Source organism: Penaeus vannamei, chromosome 28, assembly GCF_042767895.1.
Source record: "Penaeus vannamei isolate JL-2024 chromosome 28, ASM4276789v1, whole genome shotgun sequence".
NCBI lineage: Eukaryota > Metazoa > Arthropoda > Malacostraca > Decapoda > Penaeidae > Penaeus > Penaeus vannamei.
Window position 1 is genome coordinate 32883490 of NC_091576.1, and position 22500 is coordinate 32905989.

General features: G+C 51.0%; 1 protein-coding gene across 3 annotated transcripts in view; it reads left to right on the forward strand.

Annotated features, from left to right (window-relative positions):
• Egfr (epidermal growth factor receptor) overlaps window positions 1-22500 on the forward strand; it is a 419937-nt gene that overhangs the window by 384957 nt on the left and 12480 nt on the right. For 2 of the 3 annotated variants that reach the window (XM_070142029.1, XM_070142030.1), the window contains exons 2-3: window positions 17743-17909; window positions 20896-21064. In XM_070142029.1, coding sequence (XP_069998130.1) covers window positions 17743-17909; window positions 20896-21064 — 336 coding nt within the window. Of the gene's footprint in view, window positions 1-13383; window positions 13885-17742; window positions 17910-20895; window positions 21065-22500 lie in introns of all 3 variants that reach the window. The other variant, XM_070142031.1, reaches the window with a different exon arrangement.

Here is a 22500-nt window from a genome sequence, read left to right on the forward strand (position 1 = left end):
AATTTTTTAATTTTGATTTTTGGCGGCGCTTACTCTGAATTCTCTCACGGGCGAGCGCGGTTCGAGATAAAAGGTTTATTGAGTCTTCAAAGTAATGCTGATGGAGGAAGGGAGTAGGGGGATGGAGGGGGGGAGGGGAGAGGGGGAGGGGGGCTCACGTCAACTGTTGCCATCGAGTGGGTCGTGGCCTTGCCAGTTCTGATGTCCGACTCACGACTGCTCAGGTATGCTATATCGAGGTATGTTTTGCTGTTCGGCGGCGGGCGGAGTGGGCGGAGTGGGCGGCTGTCGGGAGGAGCTTGGCGTTGGGAGTGGTCAGGGTGGAGGTAGACCCACGCCCGCCGACATACAGTAATGCACAGACTGTATCCATCGAACACTTGGGCATGCATGCAAACACTAACATGCATACAATCACTAAACGCACACGCACACGCGCGCGCAAACACACACACACACACACACACACACACACACACACACACACACACACACACACACACACACACACACACACACACACACACACACACACACACACACACACAAAAGCACAAGCACCCCAACAGCCCCCGCACGCACCTACCCACGTGGACACGACAAAACACGGCGACACGGAGGGAAAGGACGAGGCAGGTTGACGGAGGAGGAGGGACAAGAAGCCAAGGATATGCGAAGAAAGGGGAGGCGTGGGCGGGGTAGGGAGGATAGGGAGGGGAGGGGTGGCGTGGGCGGGGTAGGGGGGGAGGGGAGGGAAGGGCATGGGGACGGGATGGGTAGGTAGGAGAGGAGGGTGTTGGGTAGGGTAGGGTAGAGTAGAGTCGGGGAAGGGCAGAGTACTTACGTAGGAGTAAGTAGGATAGGGTGAGGGTGGGGAAGGGAGGGGGTGGGAGGGGAAAGGGAAGAGGGCTAGGTGAGGGAGGAGCGGATGGAAGGGAGAGGGGGAGGGAAAGGATGGTGGATCTGGGTCGAGGAAGGGGAAAGGAGAGGTAAGAAGGAAGGTGTTTGAGGAGAGAAGGGGAGGCGGGAGTAAGGGAAGGAGGATGAGGGGAGGGAGGGAAGAAAAGGGAAGGGGGAGGGAGGGAAGAAAAGGGAAGGGGGAGGGAGGGAAGAAAAGGGAAGGACGAGGAAGGGAAGAAGAGGAGGAGGGAGTAGGAGGAGAGAAGGGGAGATGGGAGTAAGAGAAGAAAAGGGAAGAAGGGGAGGGAGGGAGGGAGGGAGGGAGTTGTCATGATGTATCAGGTATAGGGAGTTTCGTTCCGTGTCGCGAGCGGCGGGTGTGAGTGAGGTGCCGCCGCGTGTTCCGATCTTTTCCGACGTTTTGTGAAAATGTGAGGGACTTTTGTTGTTGTCATTCCTTCGTGTTTGCCTTGTGAAAATGTGAAGGACGATCGGCGTTGTCCCTTCGGCTCCGTTGGCGTTTTGTGAAGGTGTGAAGGACTTTTGTTGTTGTCATTCCTTCGCGTTTGCCTTGTGAAAATGTGAAGGACGATCGGCGTTGTCCCTTCGGCTCCGTGGGCGTTTTGTGAAGTTGTGAAGGACTTTTGTTGTTGTCATTCCTTCGGGAGGAGGGAGAGGGAGGGGGAAGAAGGAAGAGAGAGGGGGAGAGGGAGAGGGAGAGGGAGGAGAAAGAAGGAAGAGAGAGGGGGAGAGGGACGAGAGACAGGGAGGAGTTTGCCTTGTGAAAATGGGAAGGATTTTTTCTTTCTTTCTTTTATTTGCGTGTGTGGGGAATTCAGGGAGAACCGATGGGTGACGGAGGGAAGGGAGCGATGGAGGTGATAAAGGAGAATGTTGAGAAAGGAAGAAAGAGAACGGGAAGGAGGAAAGAGGAGAGAAAGAGGGGTCAGAGGGCGAGACGGCAAGAAGTGACGGGGGTGGGAGGAGGAGACGGTAAAAATTATCATGAAAAAAGCAAGCGTGAGTTGGTGTTTAGTGGGGCAGTGTGGGGGGGGGGGGGAGGAAGAAGGGGCCGTGGCCTAACGTTGGTAGGGGGAGGGGGGTAAGGGGGCGTGGCCTGGCGGTGATAGAGGGGAAAAGGGGCGTGTCCTGGCCAGTCCTCGAGAAGACGCCGAAGTTGTCCTACTGAAGGCAGGATTGAGTAGTTTATTTGTCGGGTTTTGCAAGGATTCGGGAGAGGTTCCCCGCCCGCCTGTCGGGGGGAGGAACGGCGGCAGCGCTCGAGGGCGGCGTCGGCGTGCAGAGCAGAGGGGGGGGGGGGGGCGACAGAAGTAGCATAACCCTTCTCTCGGGTTTGCTGGGACCAGGTCGCGTTCGTTAGCAGTATTCGCCGCGAAAACAAATGCCACAAGCGCATCCCCCCCTCCCCTAGCTCTTCCTCTCATTCTCCTCCTCCTCTTCCTCATCCCCCCTACTCACCCTATTCTCCTCCTCCTCCTCCTCTTCCTTCCTACTCACCCTATTCTCCTCCTCCTCCTCCTCCCTGCTCACCCTATTCTCCTCCTCCTCCTCCCTGCTCACCCTATTCTCCTCCTCCTCCTCCCTGCTCACCCTATTCTCCTCCTCCTCCTCCCTGCTCACCCTATTCTCCACCTTCTCCTCCTACACACCTCTTTCTTCAAATCTTCCTCCTCTTCCTCCAAATCTTCTTCTTCCTCCCCCCCCCCCCCGCCATTTTTGAAGAGCGTCGCGGTGCATTCTGAAGGGGGGGTAAGGGGGAGGGGGCGAGGGGGGGGGCGGCGGCTAGCATTTCTTAAGCCTCACTCGTCTCGTGGCTTAACCCGGCTTAAGACTGCGGCGTTACTCGCTCCGTCTTGGGAGGTGATGGACGTTTCCTTGTGAGGCGGGGGTGGGGGGAGGCGAGTGGGGGGGGAAGGGTTCTCGTTCTTGTTGTTCTTTTCTTGTTCTTCGTCGTCGGTCGTCTCTTTCTCTTTTCTGTTTCGATCTGGGCGTGTTTCGTGTTGTTGTTGTTTTTTTCTTCTATTTCTTTTCTTCTCGTCACTTTGTCTCTTTTCTCTCTCTCTCTCTCTCTCTCTCTCTCTCTCTCTCTCTCTCTCTCTCTCTCTCTCTCTCTCTCTCTCTCTCTCTCTCTCTCTCTCTCTCTCTCTCTCTCTCTCTCTCTCTCTCTCTCTCTCTCCCTCTCCCTCTCCCTCTCCCTCTCCCTCTTACATTCTCTCTTTCCCCCTCTCCTCTCCTCTTTCTCTCTCTCTCGCTCCCTCTTTTCTCTCCGTTCCCCCTTCCTTCGGCCCTCGTTTAATCCGCCTTTATCAATTGTGTCGGTATTATATTCTCATTTGTCCCCGCGACAAGCAGACCATCCCCAAGCGTCCCATATAAAGACGAGAGATTACTCCTCACCCCCGCTCTCTCCTACCCCACTCCCTCCTCTCCCCCTCGCCTTCCCCTACTCCCCTCTTCATCCTCGTCTTCCCCACTCAACCCTCTTGCTCCTAACCTTCCCTACTCCCCTCTTGCTCTTCATCTTCCCCACTCTTCCCTCATTCCCGTACTTTACCTTCTCCCTCGCATCTTTCCCATCCTCTTTCAGTCTCTCTTAACTTTCCCTTCCTTGTCTATTCTCTCTCATCTTCCCCACTCCCCCTCCTTCTCCTCACTCTCCCCGTTCCCCCTCTTTTTCCTCATCTTTCCCACTCCCTTTCTTCCTCCTTTCTCCTCACTCTCCCCATTCCCCCCACCACCTCCCCCATCCATTACATATTAAGGTATAACGAGCAACGTAATCCTCATCTGCCCCCCCCCCGTCTAAGAAGGATGCTGACAGGTGAAACAGGTGACATCCGCAGCTGTCTCTTGGAGGAGGAGGAGGAAGGAGGGAAGGAAGGGAAAGCGAAGGGGAGGAGAAACGTAGGTGGGGGTGGGGGTGGAGGTCGAGGATTATAGGAGAGGTGGAATAAGAGAGAGGAGGAGGTTGAGTCGTGGGAGGGGAGGGGGGGGCTGCTTCCGTTCGCATTGTAAACAGGTGTGTCGTGGATAGTCTAATATATACACTAACGAAAATTATGTTTGTATATATATATATATATATATATATATATATATATATATATATATATATTATAATGTGTGTGTCTGTGTGTGTCTGTGTGTGTGTGTGTGTGTTTGAGAGAGAGAGAGAATGTTTATGCACACGTATGTATGTATCTATCGTAGATTTGTAGGCGTTCGCGTGTAGAACATGTGCTTGTGTGCGCGTCGAGGAAGAAAAGAATGCCCCGTTGTTTTCGCGACGAATGCTAGAGGGGGGAGAGGGGGAGAGGAGAAGAGGGAGAGGGAGAGGGGGGAGAGGGGAAGAGGGAGAGGAGAAGAGGGAGAGGGGGGAGAGGAGAAGAGGGAGAGGGGCGATAAATCTCTCTTGAGAAGGAAGACCCAAACGAGAAAACAACACGCGGGGGATTACTGGAACAAGGAACACGGGAAGGGAGGATGAGGGTGGCGGGGATAACGAGGCGAGAGAGCGGCATCGGTGCCATTTCGAGACGAAGTAGACGGGCAGCGTGGCGGACGCGGCCCTCGGAGCAGCAGACAGGGCGCGCGAGAGACGGGGGCGGCGGGAGGACGAGGACAGGGAGACGGCGCCGGTAGGGGGTAGGGGAAAGTTGTAAGTGTCAAGGCTTGGCGGAGCAGCCGGCAAAGGGGGGTGGGGGGTGGGGGTCTGGGATGGAAGTGGAGGGGGTGGGGTCAGGGAAGGGATCTGGATGGGAGAGAGGCGAGGGAGGGGAGTCGGGTCGAGGGAGGCCACCGCGTCTTGTGTTCCCCCTCTGATGCAACACCTCCGATCAAACAACTAGTTTTGCAACCACCATCACCACCGCGCTTGCAAGCTCACGAGCATCAAGCACGGCGCTGCAGCCTGCGACGTCTGACCGCAGTGGCCGAGTTCGGACGAGACGTGTCCACCGCGGACGCAGACGCAGCATCTCGGAGAAGGTAATCACGTCGAAATCGCACGAGAACCGGCTCCGAGACAGCGTGCACGATCGCCCAACAAAACCAAGTAAAGAAAACAAACAAAGACACAACGTAGTGCGCACAGAACTGAAATATGGAGATGCAGGCGTTTGTTTTCGTTTTCGTGTCTGACCCCGAGGAAGTAGTCCGCCTCAGCCCTCGGAAAGCCTGCGTGGGATCCCTACTAGTCAGCGTTGAAATCACCAGTTGAAAGCTCCTCGACCCCTTCCCCTTCCCCTTCCCCACTCTCCGTTCCTCCCCTTCCCCACTTCCCGTTCCTCCCCTTCCCCACTCCCCGTTCCTCCCCTTCCCCACTCCCCGTTCCTCCCCCTCCCCTTCCCCACTCCCCGTTCCTCCCCTTCCCCACTCCCCGTTCCTCCCCTTCCCCACTCCCCGTTCCTCCCCTTCCCCACTCCCCGTTCCTCCCCTTCCCCACTCCCCGTTCCTCCCCGTCCCCACTCCCCGTGCTAGGCCGTGCGTGAACTCCCAAGCACTGCAGACCATTTGCTTGAAATATATCGCATCCACAGATTTAAGTGTTGTCGGGAGAGAAAAAAGATTTGTGTCTCTGTCTGTGCGTGCGTGTGTAACTGCCTCTCTGCCCCGTGTGCGTGTCTGTTTTTATGGCCGGCTTGAATAACCCGCGGAATGTTCGCCTCGGAAAAGGAAATGCATAAAAACAAGTAGATTTACTGAGTGCGCGCGCGGCGGTGGACGGCGTGTGTGTGGGTTGCGTGGGCCAAGATGCTGCCTTATTTGAGGGTTGAGGCGTGCTGGGAACGCCATTCAAAAGGCCGGCGCCCACGGGCCCTTAGGAACAGCGCGCCCAGGGTGGGGCTGGGTGGCGGGCGGCGGCCGAGGGGGCGAGGGGTGGTGTTGGGGCGTCGGGGAGTGAGGGGGCAGGAGGGGGACGCCCCTCCCCTCGCCCCTCTCCGCCCTTCCCCCTCGCCTCCCCTCTCCCCACCACCGTTTGTCGATGCTGGAGCTGATACTCGTGTTGGTCTCGTTTTGGAGGCGGGACCGAGTCCCATGCTGGCCTCGCGTGTCTTGGGTTTCAACTGCTGATGCTTCTTGCTTCAGCGACGCGGCGGCGGACGCGCTTTGTATTTTATTTTCGTTTTCCTCGCTCCGCCGGCGCAGGGGAGGCGGGGCAGCGAGAGGGGTGGCACGGCGGCAGGAGGGCGTTGGTGCCCAAGTGGCGGCGCTATTTTGGGGGCTTCGTGAAGCCACCCCGGAAGCTACGCTGCGAGGACCTTGCTCGCGAAGCGGCGGCGGCGTGGCGGCGGTGCGTCTATTAGGTCTGTGCGTCATTTGCATACTTCGCCTGGCCTCTCCCTTCCTGGTGGCGCGGGCGTGGGAGGGCGGTCTCGAGGGCCACGACCAGCGACAGGTCTCTTCGGTGACCCCCCCCCCCCCTTCGTACCTTGTCCGCCGGCCGCTCGACGTCTCCAAGTGTCCACGTTGCCTGTGCTGCAGAAGCCGGCGCTGGATGTCACGAAGACCTCATTACCGCCTCCGTCATTATGCAAAACGAGCTTAATTAGCTCCTGCGCGAGGCCCGAGACCCGGCGGCGCGACGCTCTACGACGCCAGACGCCTCCCCCGCGCTCGGCCGTCGCTCGGAACGCCCGTCGCAGCGGAGGGGCGTCCGCCGAGCCCCGGTGCCTCGCACAGCGCCGCATAAATCAAGAGGCCGATCGGGCGACTCACTTGCATAGCTCTGAATAAACAATAAGACTGCGAGAGTGTTCACCCCTCCCCTCCCTCTCGTCTCTACTCTGCCTCTCTTCTCTTCTTTTCCCCCTTCCCCTTTACTCTTTTTCTTGCCTACTCCCTTGCCTTCCTGCCCCCCCCTCCTCCTCCCTTTGCCCCAAAGTCAAAGGGTCTTGAACTGCCTGGAGTCATCCAGCCCGGTCTCCGTCAGCGGGACCAGAAGGGAGGGCGCCCTTGGACGACGCCAGGTCCCTATTATAAGTCGAGAAAAAAGGGGGAGGGGGAAGGGGGAGTAAAAGGCCAAAGAGAGGAAAAAATAGATATAAAAAATGGCGTAACAAATGCATCAATAACCGCACTGGGACGTCTCTCTGCAAGCACAGCCACACCCCCTTTGTCTCCCCTCCCTCTCTCCCACTTCTCTCTTCCCTCTCCCCTCTCCTCCCCTCTCTTCTCCTCTCTTCCCTCTCCCCTCCTCTCCCCTCTCTTCTCCTCTCTTCTCTCCCCCTCTCATCTCCCTTCTCCTTCCCCCTTCCCTCTCCTCCCTCTCTTCTCTCCTCTCCTCTCCTCTCCTCTCCTCTCCTTTGCTCTCCTCCCCCCTCTGCCTTCTTTATTCCCGGACGCTCCCCTACCACCACACTTCCATCTTTTTCGTCTCTTTTTTTCTCTTCTTACTGCTTCTCTTTCTTCTCCTCCCCTCCCTTCGCCCCCTTTCCATCCTTTGTCATCGGCCTCCCCCCCCCTTTGCCCTCTTACCCCCTTGCCCTTCGCTCTTCCTCTTGCTGGTACAGTTACTATTAAGGTTACTATCAGTAATTGAAGCCGGAAGCGGAGACACGGAGAGAGAAAGAGATAGAGAGGTAGATAGATAGGCAGATAAGGGGAGAGAGACGTGGATAAGAAGGGAGTAGACATTCAAATAGAAGAGAAGAAATTAAAGAGTGATCGGAGTTAGATATAAGGGGAAAAGAGAGAGAGAAAGGGAAAGAAAGAAGAGAGAGAGAGAGAGAGAGAGAGAGAGAGAGAGAGAGAGAGAGAGAGAGAGAGAGAGAGAGAGAGAGAGAGAGAGAGAGAGAGAGAAAGAGGGGGGGGAAGGCGTGGACGAAAAGGGAAACAATCGACAAAATCGAATAAACCAGAGTAGAACCCGAGGGCGGCGGCATTTCGCGTCCGTTTCGCAGCGAGTGGCTTGGCTGGCTTGGCTTGGCTGCCTGAGACCGGGTTCTTCTTAATTTCGTCTGGTTCAATTTTTTTTCTTCTCCCGATTGCCTTTTAAAGGATCGTGGCCTTGCGGTCTTTATGCAGCATTGTCGTTGATCTCTTTTTTTTCTTTTTCTTTTTTTTTTGATCGGCGTCTCGGAAGAACGTCAGGGTTACGTTCGCGCTGCTGGACGGGGTGTGATGTACGTGTTCAGTGGGGTTCGGTTGGTGGTTCATTCGGGTGAACGTTGGGCCATAAGGGGGGGGGGGCGTGGCGTGTGAGAGGGGCGTGGCTTGTGGGAGGGGCGTGGCGAATTGTGCTAACGATGCTCTTCGTATAGTGTTTTGAGATCTGTCTTGTCTGTCTGTCTTGTATCTGTCTGTCAATCTCGATCTTTTTTTCCATACTCATTTTCGTTGTTGTATATTGGAAGGAGAGAAAGAGAGACGGAGGGAGGGAGGGAGAGAGAGAGAGACAGAGACAGAGAGAGAGAGACAGAGAGAAACAGAGAGAGAGAGAGACAGAGAGAAACAGGTCTTCTCGTGTGTTTACCTGGAAGATGACGGGACTTCCGGCCGGCTCGGCGTTGAGGCTCCTGGGAGATGCCAGCGCCTGGACCAGTTACCGCAGAGGGTGTCATGGCCGGGGGAGGGGGGTGCATGGACGGGGGGATGGCAAGGGGGAAGGTGTAAACGGGTGGAGGGGGGGGACTCATCAGGCATTGCTAACATATACAAGTCCGACTAGACTAGTAGCTGTTATATATATATAATATATATGTGTAAATATATATATATATATATATATATATATATATATATATATATATATATATATATATATATATGTGTGTGTGTGTGTGTGTGTGTGTGTGTGTGTGTGTGTGTGTGTGTGTGTGTGTGTGTGTGTGTGTGTGTGTGTGTAGATATGTATATATGTGTATATATAAGTACATACACAAAGTGCATGAGTGTTGCCTCCGTCTGCCGATACCCAGACGCCGCGTCGAGGTGCTCCTCGGGCGGGAGGGCGCGGGCAAGCGCCACCTGCGCGCCCTCCGCCACGCCAAGCATTTCCGTGCAGCGCCGTGGGCGTGGGAACGGGCGTCGCTCGGCCACGTCGCCGCCGCCTCGACGCCAGCTGGGGCGTGCGGGGGCGCGGGAGCTGGTGACAGTCGCCGCGGTTCCGACGTCCCGCGGGCTGCATTCCGCGCGCCGCTTGCGTCATGTGCGCGTGCGGTTCTTCTCTCCGGAATGTGCGTGCAGGGGGGGTGGGGGGTGGGGGGGGGCAGTGCAATGGGAGGAAACCGTTTTCTTGCTCGTTTTCTTCACTGGCTTTCCCCTTGTTTTCCCCTCTTTAGCTCCTTCCTATTTTGTATTGGTTCTCCTTTCCGCGGTTTTTATGTCGACTTCATCAAATGCCAACTATCTACTATCATCCCAAATATTTTTTCTCTTCCATCTCCTCCTTCCCAGTTTTCTCTCCTCTCCCCTCTCCCTCCCCAATTCTCTCGTCTTCCCTCTCCTTCCCAGTTTTCTCTCCTCTTCCACCTCGTCCCCCATTTCTCTTCCCGATTCCGAGCGCGCGAACGGTCCGATAATGGCCGCCCTGTCACCGGCGATTAATTACCGCCGCGTCGTCATCGTCATCTCCCGCAGCAATTACAGCCTCCCTGACGCGCGCATCATTACCGCTGCTTCGCCTCCGTCATGTTCCTGTCAGAGGGCGATCCCCAATTGCCGGGTGTCGCGGAGGCCGAGGGGGCCGAGGGGGCCGCCGGTCGCTTCGCTCGCCTGGTCCTCCATTTCGGCTCCTCTTTTCGGCTCCTCTTTTTGGCTTCTCTCTTAGGCTCCCCTTCTAGGCTCCCCCCTTAAGGCTCCCCTTCTAGGCTCCCCCCTTAAGGCTCCCCTTTTCGGCTCCCCTTCTAGGCTCCCCCTGTAGGTTCCCCCCTTAAGGCTCCCCTTTTCGGCTCTTCTTTTAGGTTCCCCCTTTAATGCTTTCCCTTTCGGTTCCCCTGTTCTCCTCCTCTTTTTGGGTCCCCTTTTTTTGGTCCCGGTTGCGCTCGTTCTCTTCAGCATCATCTCGTTTCTTTCTTTGTGTGCACGTACTCTTCTGCGCTTTGATATTTTCCTTCTCTCTTTTGTCTGTTTTTATTGTCTTCCCTCTTTTCCTCCCTCCCTTCCGCGCATCTCTGTCTCCATCTCCTCGCGAGTGTAACACGTAGAACAGAGAGAGAGAGAAAAAGTGGGAGAGGGAAAAAAACAGAGACGTCCGAGGCCCCTGTGGCGTTCCCAGTAGGTGTTCCAGGGGGTAATTACTCCCCTGCATCCCTTGCATCCCCTTCCCCCCATTCCCCCCTCCCCCGCCCCGCCCCCCCTCCCCCTGAGAGTCGGACAGGTGAACAATGGCTCGGTCCGGCGGTGGCGCCCGCGGCTCGCCTGGAAAATGTCCAACAGATGCTCCGTGGGCTCCTCGGGTCCTCCTCCTCGTCCTCTGCCCCCTCCTACTCCTGCTTCTCCTGCTCCCCTTCCCCCTCCTACTCCTGCTTCTCCTGCTCCCCTTCCCCCTCCTACTCCTGCTTCTCCTGCTCCCCTTCCCCCTCCTACTCCTGCTTCTCCTGCTCCCCTCCCCCCCCCTACTCCTGCTTCTCCTGCTCCCCTTCCCCCTCCTACTCCTGCTTCTCCTGCTCCCCTTCCCCCTCCTACTTCTGCTTCTCCTGCTCCCCTTCCCCCTCCTACTCCTGCTTCTCCTGCTCCCCTTCCCCCTCCTACTCCTGCTTCTCCTGCTCCCCTTCCCCCTCCTACTCCTGCTTCTCCTGCTCCCCCTTCCCCCTCCTACTCCTCCTCCTCTTACTTGCCTTCCCCCTCCTACTCTTGCTTCTCTTACTCGCCTTCCCCCTTCTACTTCTCCTTTCCTCCTCCTCCTACTTCTCCTTTATTCCTCCTCCTACTTGTACTCCTTTCCACCTTCTTCATCTCCTCTACCCCTTCCCCCTCTACTTTTCCTCCTCCTCCTTCCCCCTCTACTTCTTCTCCTCCTTCCCCCTCTACTTCTCCTCCTCCTCCTCCCCCCTCTACTTCTCCTCCTCCTCTTCTTCTCTGGATATTTGTATCTTGCGCTCCTTGCTGGTCCTTGTTCTAGAGGGAGATGTCGAGCCAGGATGAGTGCATTTTGGGGATGGTTTTCCTTGTGTGTATATATATAGATATGTATGTTTGTGTCTTATGTATGTGTATATATATATATATATATATAGATAGATAGATAGATAGATAGATAGATAGATAGATAGATAGAGAGAGAGAGAGAGAGAGAGAGAGAGAGAGAGAGAGAGAGAGAGAGAGAGAGAGATTTTTTATTTACTAGTTTATGAATCCACGTATTTTTTCTTTGTTTGGTTGTTCGGTTTTGGGTGCAATACATTTTATCTCCTACTCTTTCTCTCTCTCTCTCTCACTCCCTTTACCCTCCTTTCGCCCTCCTTTCGCCCCCCCCCCTCTCTCCATCCGTATCTCCCTCTTTTCTTCTCCTTCACTCTCATTTTCTTTTAGTCACATCTAATCTTTTGCGCCTGCATTCGTACCATGACAGAGAGAGAGAGAGAGAGAGAGAGAGAGAGAGAGAGAGAGAGAGAGAGAGAGAGAGAGAGAGAGAGAGAGAGAGAGAGAGAGAGAGAGAGAGAGATCAAAGAAGAATTAAGAAAAAGAGAGAGAGAGAGAGAGAGAGAGAGAGAGAGAGAGAGAGAGAGAGAGAGAGAGAGAGAGAGAGAGAGAGAGAGATCAAAGAAGAATTAAGAAAAAAGCGAGAGAGAGAGAGAGAGAGAGAGAGAGAGAGAGAGAGAGAGAGAGAGAGAGAGAGAGATCAAAGAAAAATTAAGAAAAAACGAAAAGAATAAGAAAAAAGCGAGAGAGAGAAATAAAACAAGAATTTTAAAAAACACGAAAAGAATAAGAAAAAAAAAGGAGAAGAGAGAGAGGAAAAAAGAGGCAGTGCCCGAAGGAGTCGTTCATTCATGGCCGTCTTACTCAATCATTCGTTCACATATGCGAGGCACGTCAGGGGGTGAATCCGCTCTGAGGGAGGACCTTACGCGCTCTGGGGGATTCGGTCCTTCTCGCTCTTTCTCTCTCTGTCTCTCGTTCTCTCTCTTTCTCTTTCTCTTAACCTAGCTATTAACCTATCTCTCTATCTATCTCTCTCTCTCTCTCGATATCTCTCTATGTTTCTCTCTCGATATTCTCTCTCTCTCTCTCTCTCTCTCTCTCTCTCTCTCTCTCTCTCTCTCTCTCTCTCTCTCTCTCTCTCTCTCTCTCTCTCTCTCTCTCTCTCTCTCTCTCTCTCTCTCTCGAGATATCAGATTTTTTGTCATGTTTTTAAGGTCTTGTTTTTTATTTTAGTGTTGTTTTTCATTGGTTTTGTCTCCTTTGGGAAGGATTAGGGGAGAGAAAGTTTTTTTTATTATATTTTTCTTTTGTATTTTTACAAATGTGTTATCTTGCGTTGTCTGTTGGGGTATTAGGGGCCAGGGGTTAGGGGTGGGGGAGAGGGAGGGGGTTATGGGTAGGAGAGGGGGAGGGGGAGGGGGAAAGGGGTAGGGGAGGGGGCGCTTCGATCGGCCTTGAGGTTCTGTCACGTCTTGTGTGTAAGATCTGAGGAGGCCTACCTCAAGCTGGCCTTCGCTTCTCCATTTGGAAACTGGAATTCTCTTTTTTTTTCCTTTTCTGCGCGCTTTTGGTGTCTCGTTCCTCCATTCCCTCTTTTGGCTATCGATTTTTTTTTCTCTCTTTTCTTCCGTCTCTCCCGTCGGGTTTTGCGTCGCTTCCCCGCATCGCTTCCCGAGGGCCGTCGGGCGTCCTCTCGCCGATCGGGCGATAGCGACACACGCCGCTGACGTCATCCTCGGTTCCCTCCCGTACGTGTCACGCCAACACGCGAATCGGCCGCGACTTTCGACCATGAGGGTCGCGCCTCCTGCTGGCAGGTTTGCGGATGACACTGGCATGGCCCCGCCGCCGCCGCCGCCGCCGCCGCCGCCGCCATTCCAGCCAGCTTTTAGGCCCGACACAAAAAATGTTTTAATAACCTCGCCTGAACGTGCCAAGTCATAGCCATTAATCGAGATGGAGGCCCGATAGGCGGGCTTTGGATTTTCATCACGGACGGGGCGGAGGGGAGGACGAGGATGGCGATGGCGGTGCTGGCGAGGCGTAGCGGGGGATGGTGGTGATGGGGGAGGGGGCAGGAGACGGTTGGGAATGGGGGGCGGGGGAGGGAGGGCGGCCCCTGCGTCACGTAACCCGGCGAAGGCAAGGGCCCGCCGCTGGCTACCGCGACGAGGGTCAGGTTCGCGGCCGAGGCGTCGCGCGCCGTCCGATCAGGCTGCGACGCACACACACACACACACAAACAGACACAAACACACACACTCACACACGGTCTGGAAGCAACGCCGAAGGAGAAGTCAGCGCGCGGTTCCTCAGCAAGGCTCTGGCTGCCCCTGTGCCATGTCTAACCCTTTCCCTTCGCGGTGCCACAAACAGATGCCGAACAAGATGGTGACGCCGCCTCCGGGCCGCAGACGAGGGCGGAGCGAGAGGGCGCGCGCCTGGAGAGCAGGGCACGGGCGTGTGGCGGGCGAGTGTGAGTCAGCATGAAGGCGGACGCTGCCCTGGGCACCTGACGACCACCCCAGCCTCAGGATCCCCGAGATGCACGATGAGTCTGGGGGTCTGCTCGGAGCGCTGTCGCTTGGCTGAGCTCTCGAACGCGTGCCACAAAAAACTCCTCCTAGTGCCATATATAAAGAGAGTATATAGAGATATATAGATAATATATTTAGAAAGAGGAAGAAAGAGAGAGAGAGAGGGAGAGAAAGGAAAGAAAAGTATATATATATATTTATATAAGAAGTCTTCACGTGAGAAGCGCGGCGGCGAAGGTGATGGCGCGAGTGCTCGAGAGATCGTCCCTCCTGCTGGCTGTGTGCTTCGCGTTCGCCCTCGCGCTCGACGACAGGGCCGCCGACTTCGGCAAGGGCAAGAGTAAGTAGCGCCCGCACGCCCGCACGCCCCGCCAGGCTCGCGCTCGCCCGGTCCTTCGGGCTTGCGCGGGCGGGGCGGGGGAAGGGTAGGGAGGGTGAGGGCGTGGGCGTGGGTGTGGTGAGCTCGCACGCACGCACGCACTCAGTTTTGTTTTACTCTCTGCATGCTGTTTACGCTTAAGGACGCGGCCACGGAGGTAAGTTCGTGGAAGGTTTCGCTTCTCATTTTCCTCGAGTTCGCTGTTTTATCTCCAAGTCCGACTCGGGCAGCAATCAGGTAAGACTTAAGTGCGAGGTATTTTCTCTAATTTATGCAAACGGTTTCTTATATACTTTTTTTTTCTGCCCAACATTCCCTGCGCATATTTACGCCAGAGTAGATAAGAGAGCCAGTTGTAACGGTCGAGTAATGATTAAGGTTAATTAAACCCGATAAGAGGATACTGTCTATAAAAAAAACGTAAAAAAGACTCAAATCAGATTAAATAAAAAGGGTTAAAAAAAAGTCAAATTAAGCTTAAAAAAAAAAAAAAAAAAAGACTCAAATCAGATTTTAAAAAAAAGTAAAAAAAAAAAAGTCAAATTAAGCTTCTCCAAAAAAATAAATAAATAAAAAATAAAATTCAGATATTCCGCGGCGCCGCTGTTACCGTCCCTCCCTATCTCCCCCTCGGTCATCGGCGACTAATTGAATAAGCAACTCTTATCTCGACGTCGCGGAGGATTAGGTATCCGTCCGGGTAAATAAAGCCCTGTAACCCGACGCCGGATTGAGAGCCCGCCCGAAGCCAGCGCTCAGACCCCCCCCCCCCCCCCCATTGGTCAGGGTCGGGCGCGTCTCCTATTTAACGCTTCAGCTGATTGGCAGGTTGATTCGTGTCGCTAGGGGGGCTGGAGGGGGGTGAGGGTGGAGGGGGGGAGGGGAAGGGGAGGGGAGATAGGAGATGGGAGAGAGAGAGAGAGAGGGGGGGGGTGAGAGGGGGGGATATAGGAGATGAGAGAGAGGGTGAGAGAGAAGGTGGGAGGGGGAGGTAGGAGATGAGAGATGAGAGAGAGAGAGAGAAGTTGAGAGGGGGAGATAGGAGATGAGAGAGAGAGAAAAGGTGAGAGGGGGAGATAGATGAGAGAGAGAGAGAGAGAAGGTGAGAGGGGGAGATAGATGAGAGGGAGAGGGAGAAAGGAGATGAGAAAGAGAGAGAGGGGGGAGAGGGGCAGGGAGAGATGGGAGAGAGAGAGAGAAGGAAGGAGATAGGAGATACGAGAGGAAGAGAGAGAAGAAGATAGGAGATGAGAGAGAGGGAGGGAGATATTATTGTGCAAATTATACTTGCATTGCCAGTAAGTCCGACTTCCAGTGACTGATGTGCAATATCTGAAGGGGATTAAAGTTGCACAATCAGCTATTATTATAAGTAGAGAAAGAAAAAATGAATATTGAGTCAAGAAAGAGGAGGGAGAGAGAAAGAGAAAAAGAGAAAGGGGGGGGGGGAAGAGAAAGAGAGAACGAGAGGTAGGGAAAGAGAGAGAACGAGAGGTAGGGAAAGAGAGAGAACGAGAGGTAGGGAAAGAGAGAGAACGAGAGGTAGGGAAAGAGAGAGAACGAGAGGTAGGGAAAGAGAGAGAACGAGAGGTAGGGAAAGAGAGAGAACGAGAGGTAGGGAAAGAGAGAGAACGAGAGGTAGGGAAAGGGGGGAAAAAGAGAAGGAGAGGGAGGAAGGGTTAGAGACAGAGAGAGAGATGGAGGAAGGGAAAGATAGAAAGAATAAGAACGTCGAGAGAGACCGAAGCCGGAATGAGCAAAGAATGCGAGACCAAGTTGCGGTCTGCGACTCGTCCAGTCCCGAAGAGATAATTTGATCGCCATTCCGCCTTTCCCGCCAAAAAATCCTCGTTTCTCGCGAGGAATCCGTCTCGATCCCGCGTTCGGTCAGCTGTTGCCGCCGCGTCCGTTTCCCTGCGTTCTCGGAAGCAATTTTGTAAGTTCTGGCGAGGCGGGTTTTGTGGGTCGGGGTGTTCGAAAGGGCGATGGTGGCGCTCTCCTGCTGACTGCTTTTCTTTCGCTGTTACACAACGGCCTTTTGCTTTTCCTTCTTCTTCTTTTTTCTTTTTCTTCTGCTTCTTCTGCTTCTTCTTCTTCCTCCTCCTCCGCTTCTTCTTCTTCGTCCTCCTTTTCTCCACCTTTCTCTTCGTCTTCTTCATCTTCTTGTTCTTCTTCTTCCTTCTTAATTTTCTTGTTCTTCTTTTTTCTTCTTCCTTTTCTTGTTCTTCTTTTTTCTTCTTCCTTTTCTTGTTCTTCTTTTTTCTTCTTTCTTTTGTCCTCCTTTCTCTTCTTCTTCTTCGTCTTCTTCTCCTCCTCCTCCTCCTTTTCAATACCCCTTTCTCTTCGTCTTCTTCATCTTCTTGTTCATATTTTTCTCCTTTTTGCCTTTTCTTCTTCCTCCTCCTCTTCTTCCTTCCCCCCCCCCCTTTCTCTTCGTCTTCTTCATCATCTTGTTCTTATTTTTCTCCTTTTTCTTTTTCTTCTTCCTCCTCCTCTTCTTCCTTTTCTCCCCCTTTCTCTTCGTCTTCTTCATCGTCTTGTTCTTATTTTTCTCCTTTTTCTTTTTCTTCTTCCTCCCCCTCTTCTTCCTTTTCTCCCCCTTTCTCTTCGTCGTCTTCATCACCTTGTTCTTATTTTTCTCCTTTTTCTTTTTCTTCTTCCTCCTCCTCCTCTTCTTCTTCTTCCTTTTCTCCCCCTTTCTCTTCGTCTTCCTCATCTTCTTGTTCTCCTTCTTGAAAGCTTGTCAGGAAAATGCCTTGCACGTGATTGTGATTCCCAAGAGTCCGTGGATCATTACGGTTTTCTTAAGAATATATATTTGATTGTATTCGATTAAAGTATTTGATATTTTTTTATGTTTCTTCTTTCTATTATTGTTCTTTTTTTTCTCTCGACCGAATTATAGAATTAGATAAAAATTGACGTGCCAGTCAGTTGCGTTTTAAATTGCTAGTGTTGATGTGATAATGGCATAGGGTTTGTGCAGTGAAGTTCATTTTTGGTGAGATTGATTGGTTTTTAATATCTTTGGCACCATTTCTATCAGTCCTTCTTATCTTTGGCACCATTTCCATCAAGGCTTTTAATATCTTTGGCACCATTTCCATCAAGCCTTCATATCTTTGGCACCATTTCTATCAGTCCTTCTTATCTTTGGCACCATTTCCATCAAGCCTTCATATCTTTGGCACCATTTCCATCAATCCTTCATATCTTTGGCACCATTTCCATCAAGGCTTTTAATATCTTTGGCACCATTTTCATCAAGCCTTCACATCTTTGGCACCATTTCCATCAACCCTTCAATTACCCGGGGATTGACTTGCCTATTTACTAATTTTTAGTTTTGGTCTGACTTGGCTTGGAGTAAGTAAGTTTGTTGAGTGTCAAAAGTAATTCCTGTATTTTGTCTTCCTATTTTTTTCATTTTGTTGAAAAGGGAAGAAATTAGAATATAGCTGGTAAATCCCCTTCTTTTTCCCTTTTTTTTTAGTATCTTAAACATTTACCTTGTGTTTATTTAGTTATTCAGTTTGTTTCATTCATTCATTCATTCATATATTCCTCGCTTCTTCCCTTATTTATTTATCCATTTACCTTGTGTTTAATTATTTGTTCATTTACCTTGTGTTTAATTATTTATCCATTTCCCTTCTGTCTATTCATTTATCCATTTACCTAGTGTTTAATTATTTATTTACCTTGTATTTATTTATTTATCCATTTTCCTTGTGTTCATTTATTCATTTTATTGATCCATTTCCCCTGTGTCTACTCATTTATCCAATTTACTGACCCGTTCCCTGGTTCCTCCCGCAGTCTGCATCGGGACGACCGGGCGCATGTCGGTGCCCTCGAACCGCGAGCACCACTACCGCAACCTGCGCGACCGCTACATCAACTGCACCTACGTGGACGGGAACCTCGAGCTGACGTGGCTGCAGGATGAGAACCTCGACCTGTCCTTCCTGCAGTACATTCGGGAGGTGAGGCTCGAGGGCTGGTTTTGCTATTTTTTAGTTTTTTTTTTTTTTTTTTTGCTGTTTTTTGACTGGTTTCTTGAGTTTTTTTATTTTTTTTATTGCTGTTATTTTATTTTATTTTTTTATTTGTTTTTTGTTGGTTATTTTGAGTTTTTTTATTTGTCTTTTTGTTTTTTATTGGTTATTTTGAGTTTGTTTTGTTTGTCTGTTTTGGAGGATTATTTGGTTTTCTTTCATTCTTTCTTCTTTCTTTCTTTTTCCTTTTTGTGTTCATTCTTTCTTTTTTCCCTTATTTTTTGTCGGGGAGGGAGGGCTAGATTCAGTATAGATAGCTGGGTACACTGCATACATCTTGTTTGTTAATGTTAGTATTATTAATCTTACACAACGGCCCTTTTCTTTTTCTTCTCCTTCTTATTATTTTTCTTCCCCTTTTTCTTCTTTTTCTCCTTCTTTAACGATAACGATCATTCCCTCCACTGTTATTCCAAATATTTCTTGTTATTGTTTATTCCTACTCCTTACTCCTTTATTCCTGTTTCCTTGTTACTGGTTATTCCTCTCTCCTTGCTCTTATTTACTCCCATAACCTTATTATTGTTCATTCCTATATCCTTTCTCTTTATTCCTATTTCCTTGTTACTATTTATTCCTCTCTCCTTGCTCGTATTTACTCCCATGTCCTTGATTATTTTTATTCCTATATCCTTTCTCTTTATTCCTATTTCCTTGTTACTGTTTATTCCTCTCTCCTTCCTCGTATTTACTCCCATGTCCTTGATTATCTTTATTCCTATATCCTTTCTCTATTCCTATTTCCTTGTTACTATTTATTCCTCTCTCCTTCCTCGTATTTACTCCCATGTCCTTGAGTATCTTTCTTCCTATATCCTTTCTCTTTATTCCTATTTCCTTGTTACTATTTATTCCTCTCTCCTTCCTCGTATTTACTCCCATGTCCTTGATTATCTTTATTCCTATATCCTTTCTCTTTATTCCTATATCCTTTCTCTTTATTCCTATTTCCTTGTTACTATTTATCCCTCTCTCCTTCCTCGTATTTACTCCCATGTCCTTGATTATCTTTATTCCTATATCCTTTCTCTTTATTCCTATTTCCTTTTTACTATTTATTCCTCTCTCCTTCCTCGTATTTACTCCCATGTCCTTGATTATCTTTATTCCCCTTTCGTCTCTCTATAAATACCTCCATCACTAATAGCAGCACCGCAGCCTAGTCCTCGTCCAGACCGAACTTTCACGAAAGACCAACGACTGAAAATGACGCTTATTGTGTCTCCTTTTCCTCGTCGACTGGTGGACGGGGGCTAGCTGGGTCTTGGGGCCAGTTAGGGAAGCTTAATTGTCGGGGAAACGTGTAATTTTGTCGTTTGGGGTTTTGTGTGGAGGGCGTGTCTCTTTTTCTTTCTTTCTTTCTTTTTTTTCTTTCTTTCTTTCTTTCTTTCTTTCTTTTTTCTTTCTTTTTTTCTTTCTTTTTTTTCTTTCTTTCTTTCTTTCTTTCTTTCTTTCTTTCTTTCTTTCTTTCTTTCTTTCTTTCTTTCTTTCTTTCTTTCTTTCTTTCTTTCTTTTTTTTTTTGGTTTCATTCGATTGTCTTCCTGTGGTGTTTGGTCCTTGTTTTGGATTTTTTTTTTATATGTAGGTCGAGTAGGAATGTTCGACTGATGTTTTATGTTACAGAGTACTTTAATTGTTTATCATTATTATTATGGACTTTTTTTTACTCATTTGTCTTTTTATTCATTCTTCATCTCCATCTACAGTCAGCTTATCCATTTGCTATTTACGCATATATTCATTTATTCATCTACTTATATACACCTCATTTCCATCCGCTATCAACTCATTTATACACTCATCCACAACTTAAGTATTTATTCACTTATTCATCCCCAACTTACTCACAGACTCACCCCCCCCCGTCACATTTCCACTTTACTTGTATATTTTTTAATTTATTTATGTACACCCCCCCCCCCTACCATCCGCTTCCTTATTCCTCATCTACTCGCTGACTCCCCCCCCCCTTCTCCCCCCCTCTCTCCCCCAGGTGACGGGCTATGCACTAGACGTCACATTTCAACATTACTCATTGATCATATTTCAACATTACTCATTTATTTATTCATTCATGTACACCTCACTTCCATCCACTTCCTTATTAATCATCTACTCGCTCACTCACCCCCTTCTCCCCACTCCCTCTCCCCCAGGTGACGTCACATGTCAACATTACTCATATATTTAGTTATCTAGTTATTTATTCATTTGTTTATTTACTCATGTACACCCCATGTTCATTCGCTTCCCTATTACTCATTCACCCCCTGACACACACCCCTTCCCCCCCCCTTCTCCCCCCTTCTCCCCCCTTCTCCCCCCTTCTCCCCCCCAGGTCACGGGCTACGTGCTGATCTCCCATGTGAACATTCATTTATTTCATTTATTTAGTTATCTAGTTATTTATTTATGTACACCCCATGTTCATCCACTTCCTTTATTACTCATCTACTCGCTGACTCACCCCTCTTCTCCCCCCCCTTCTCCCCCCCCAGGTGACGTCACATGTCAACATTACTCATTTATTTAGTTATCTACTTATTTATTTGTTTATTTATTTATGTACACCTCCCTTCCATCCACTTCCCTTATTACTCATCTACCCACTGACTCTGTTTATTTACTTATGTACACCCCATGTTCATCCACTTCCCTATTACTCATTCACCCCCTGACTCACCCTTTACTCATCTACCCCCTGACTCCCCCCCTCTCCCCCCCCAGGTGACGTCACATCTCAACATTACTCACATATTTAGTTATCTAGCTATTTATTTATGTACACCCCATGTTCATCCACTTCCGCTTTACTCATCTACCCGCTGACTCACCCCCCCTTCACTTCCATCCACTTCCCTATAACTCATCTACTCGCTGACTCACCCCCCTTCCCCCCTCTCTCCCCCCCAGGTGACGGGCTACGTGCTGATCTCCCACGTGGACGTGAAGAAGATCGTGCTGCCTTCGCTGCAGATCGTGCGCGGACAGATGCTGTTCAAGCTCTCCGTTCACGAGGAGAGCTTTGCGCTGCTCGTCACGCTCTCCAAGATGCATACGCTGGAGATGCCGGCGCTCAGAGGTGAGGGAGCTTTTGCGGGAGATTTGGAGGAGGAGGAGGTGGTGGTGGAAGTGGTTTTTTTTTTCCGTTTTTTTTTCTTTTTTTTTTTTTTTTTTTTTTTTTTTTTTTTTCTTTTTTGCGTGTGTGTGTGTGTGTTTGGGTGTTTGTGTGTGTGTGTGTGTGTGTGTGTGTGTTTGTGTGTGTGTGTGTATGGGTGTGTGTGTGAGTGCGCGTGTGTGCGTGTGCGTGTGTGTGGGTGTGGGTGTGCGTGTGTGTGGGTGTGTGTTTCCGGGTTGGGTTATGGTTTTTTTAAGGCATTATTTTTTTCTTTATTCGTTTTTTTTCTAATTTGTGTTTGCTGTTTTTTTTTCCTATTTTCTGTTTTTTATACACTTCTTTTCGTCTGGGCATCGTTGGTGTTGTGTTTACATTGCCTTTGTTGTCTGTTCGTCCTTCTCTCTTTCGAGTATGCGGGAGAGAGGGGGAGGGGGAAGGGGAAGGGGAAGGGGGGGAGGCAAGGCTATCCATCACGGGGCTGAGGCCTCACGTGGAGCAGCCGAACTCGGGGCATTACAATATGCATTTAATAAGGTCGACGCCCTTCCCCTCCCTCCCTCCCTTCTCCCTACCTCCTCCCTCTCTCCTTCCTTCCCTCCTTGCCTTCTCCCTCCTCCCTTCCTTCTCCCCTTCCCCTTACCTCCTTCCTTCCCTCCTTGCCTTCTCCCTCCTTCCCTCCCTTCCCTCCTTGCCTCCTTCCCTCTCTTTCCCATCCTTCTTCCTTCCCCTCCCTCCCCTCCTCCTTCCTTCCTCTCGCCCTCCTTCCCTCCCCCTCTCCATCTCTCTTCTCTGTCACCCTCCTCCTCTCTCCATCTTCTCTTCCTCTCTGTCACCCTCCTCCTCTCTCCATCTCCTCTTCCTCTCTTCTCACTCGCCCTCTCCTCCTCCTCCTCCTCCTCCTCCTCCTCCTCCTCCTCCTCCTCCTCCTCCTCCTCCTCCTCCTCCTCCTCCTCCTCCTCTCGCCATCTCTTCTAAATCGTTCTTTTGCATTCCTCCTTTGGCTTAGTCACTCGGCCTTGCCTATTATGCCTTTTACGTTGCTCTCTGGAGGAGGCGGCCGACTGCAGGTGTTGGTGTGGCCGGTAGGCGGAGGGGGTGGGGAGGAGGGGGAAGGGGAGGGAGGAGGAAGAGGGGGAGGGGGAGGAGGGAGGAGGAAGAGATGGAGGAGGAGGGGGAGGAGGGAGGAGGGGGAGGAGGGAGGAGGAGGAGGGGGAAGAGGGAGGAAGAGATGGAGGAGGAGGAAGAAGGAGAAGGAGTTGGAGTTGGAGGAGGAGGAGGAAGAGGTGGACGAGGGAGGAAGAGATAGGAGAGGGAGGAGGAGGAAGGGACAGAGGGCGGGGGCGGCAGGGTACAATTTAGGTACACAAGCGGTAATAAGAGCAGGGATTTTTTTTTATGTG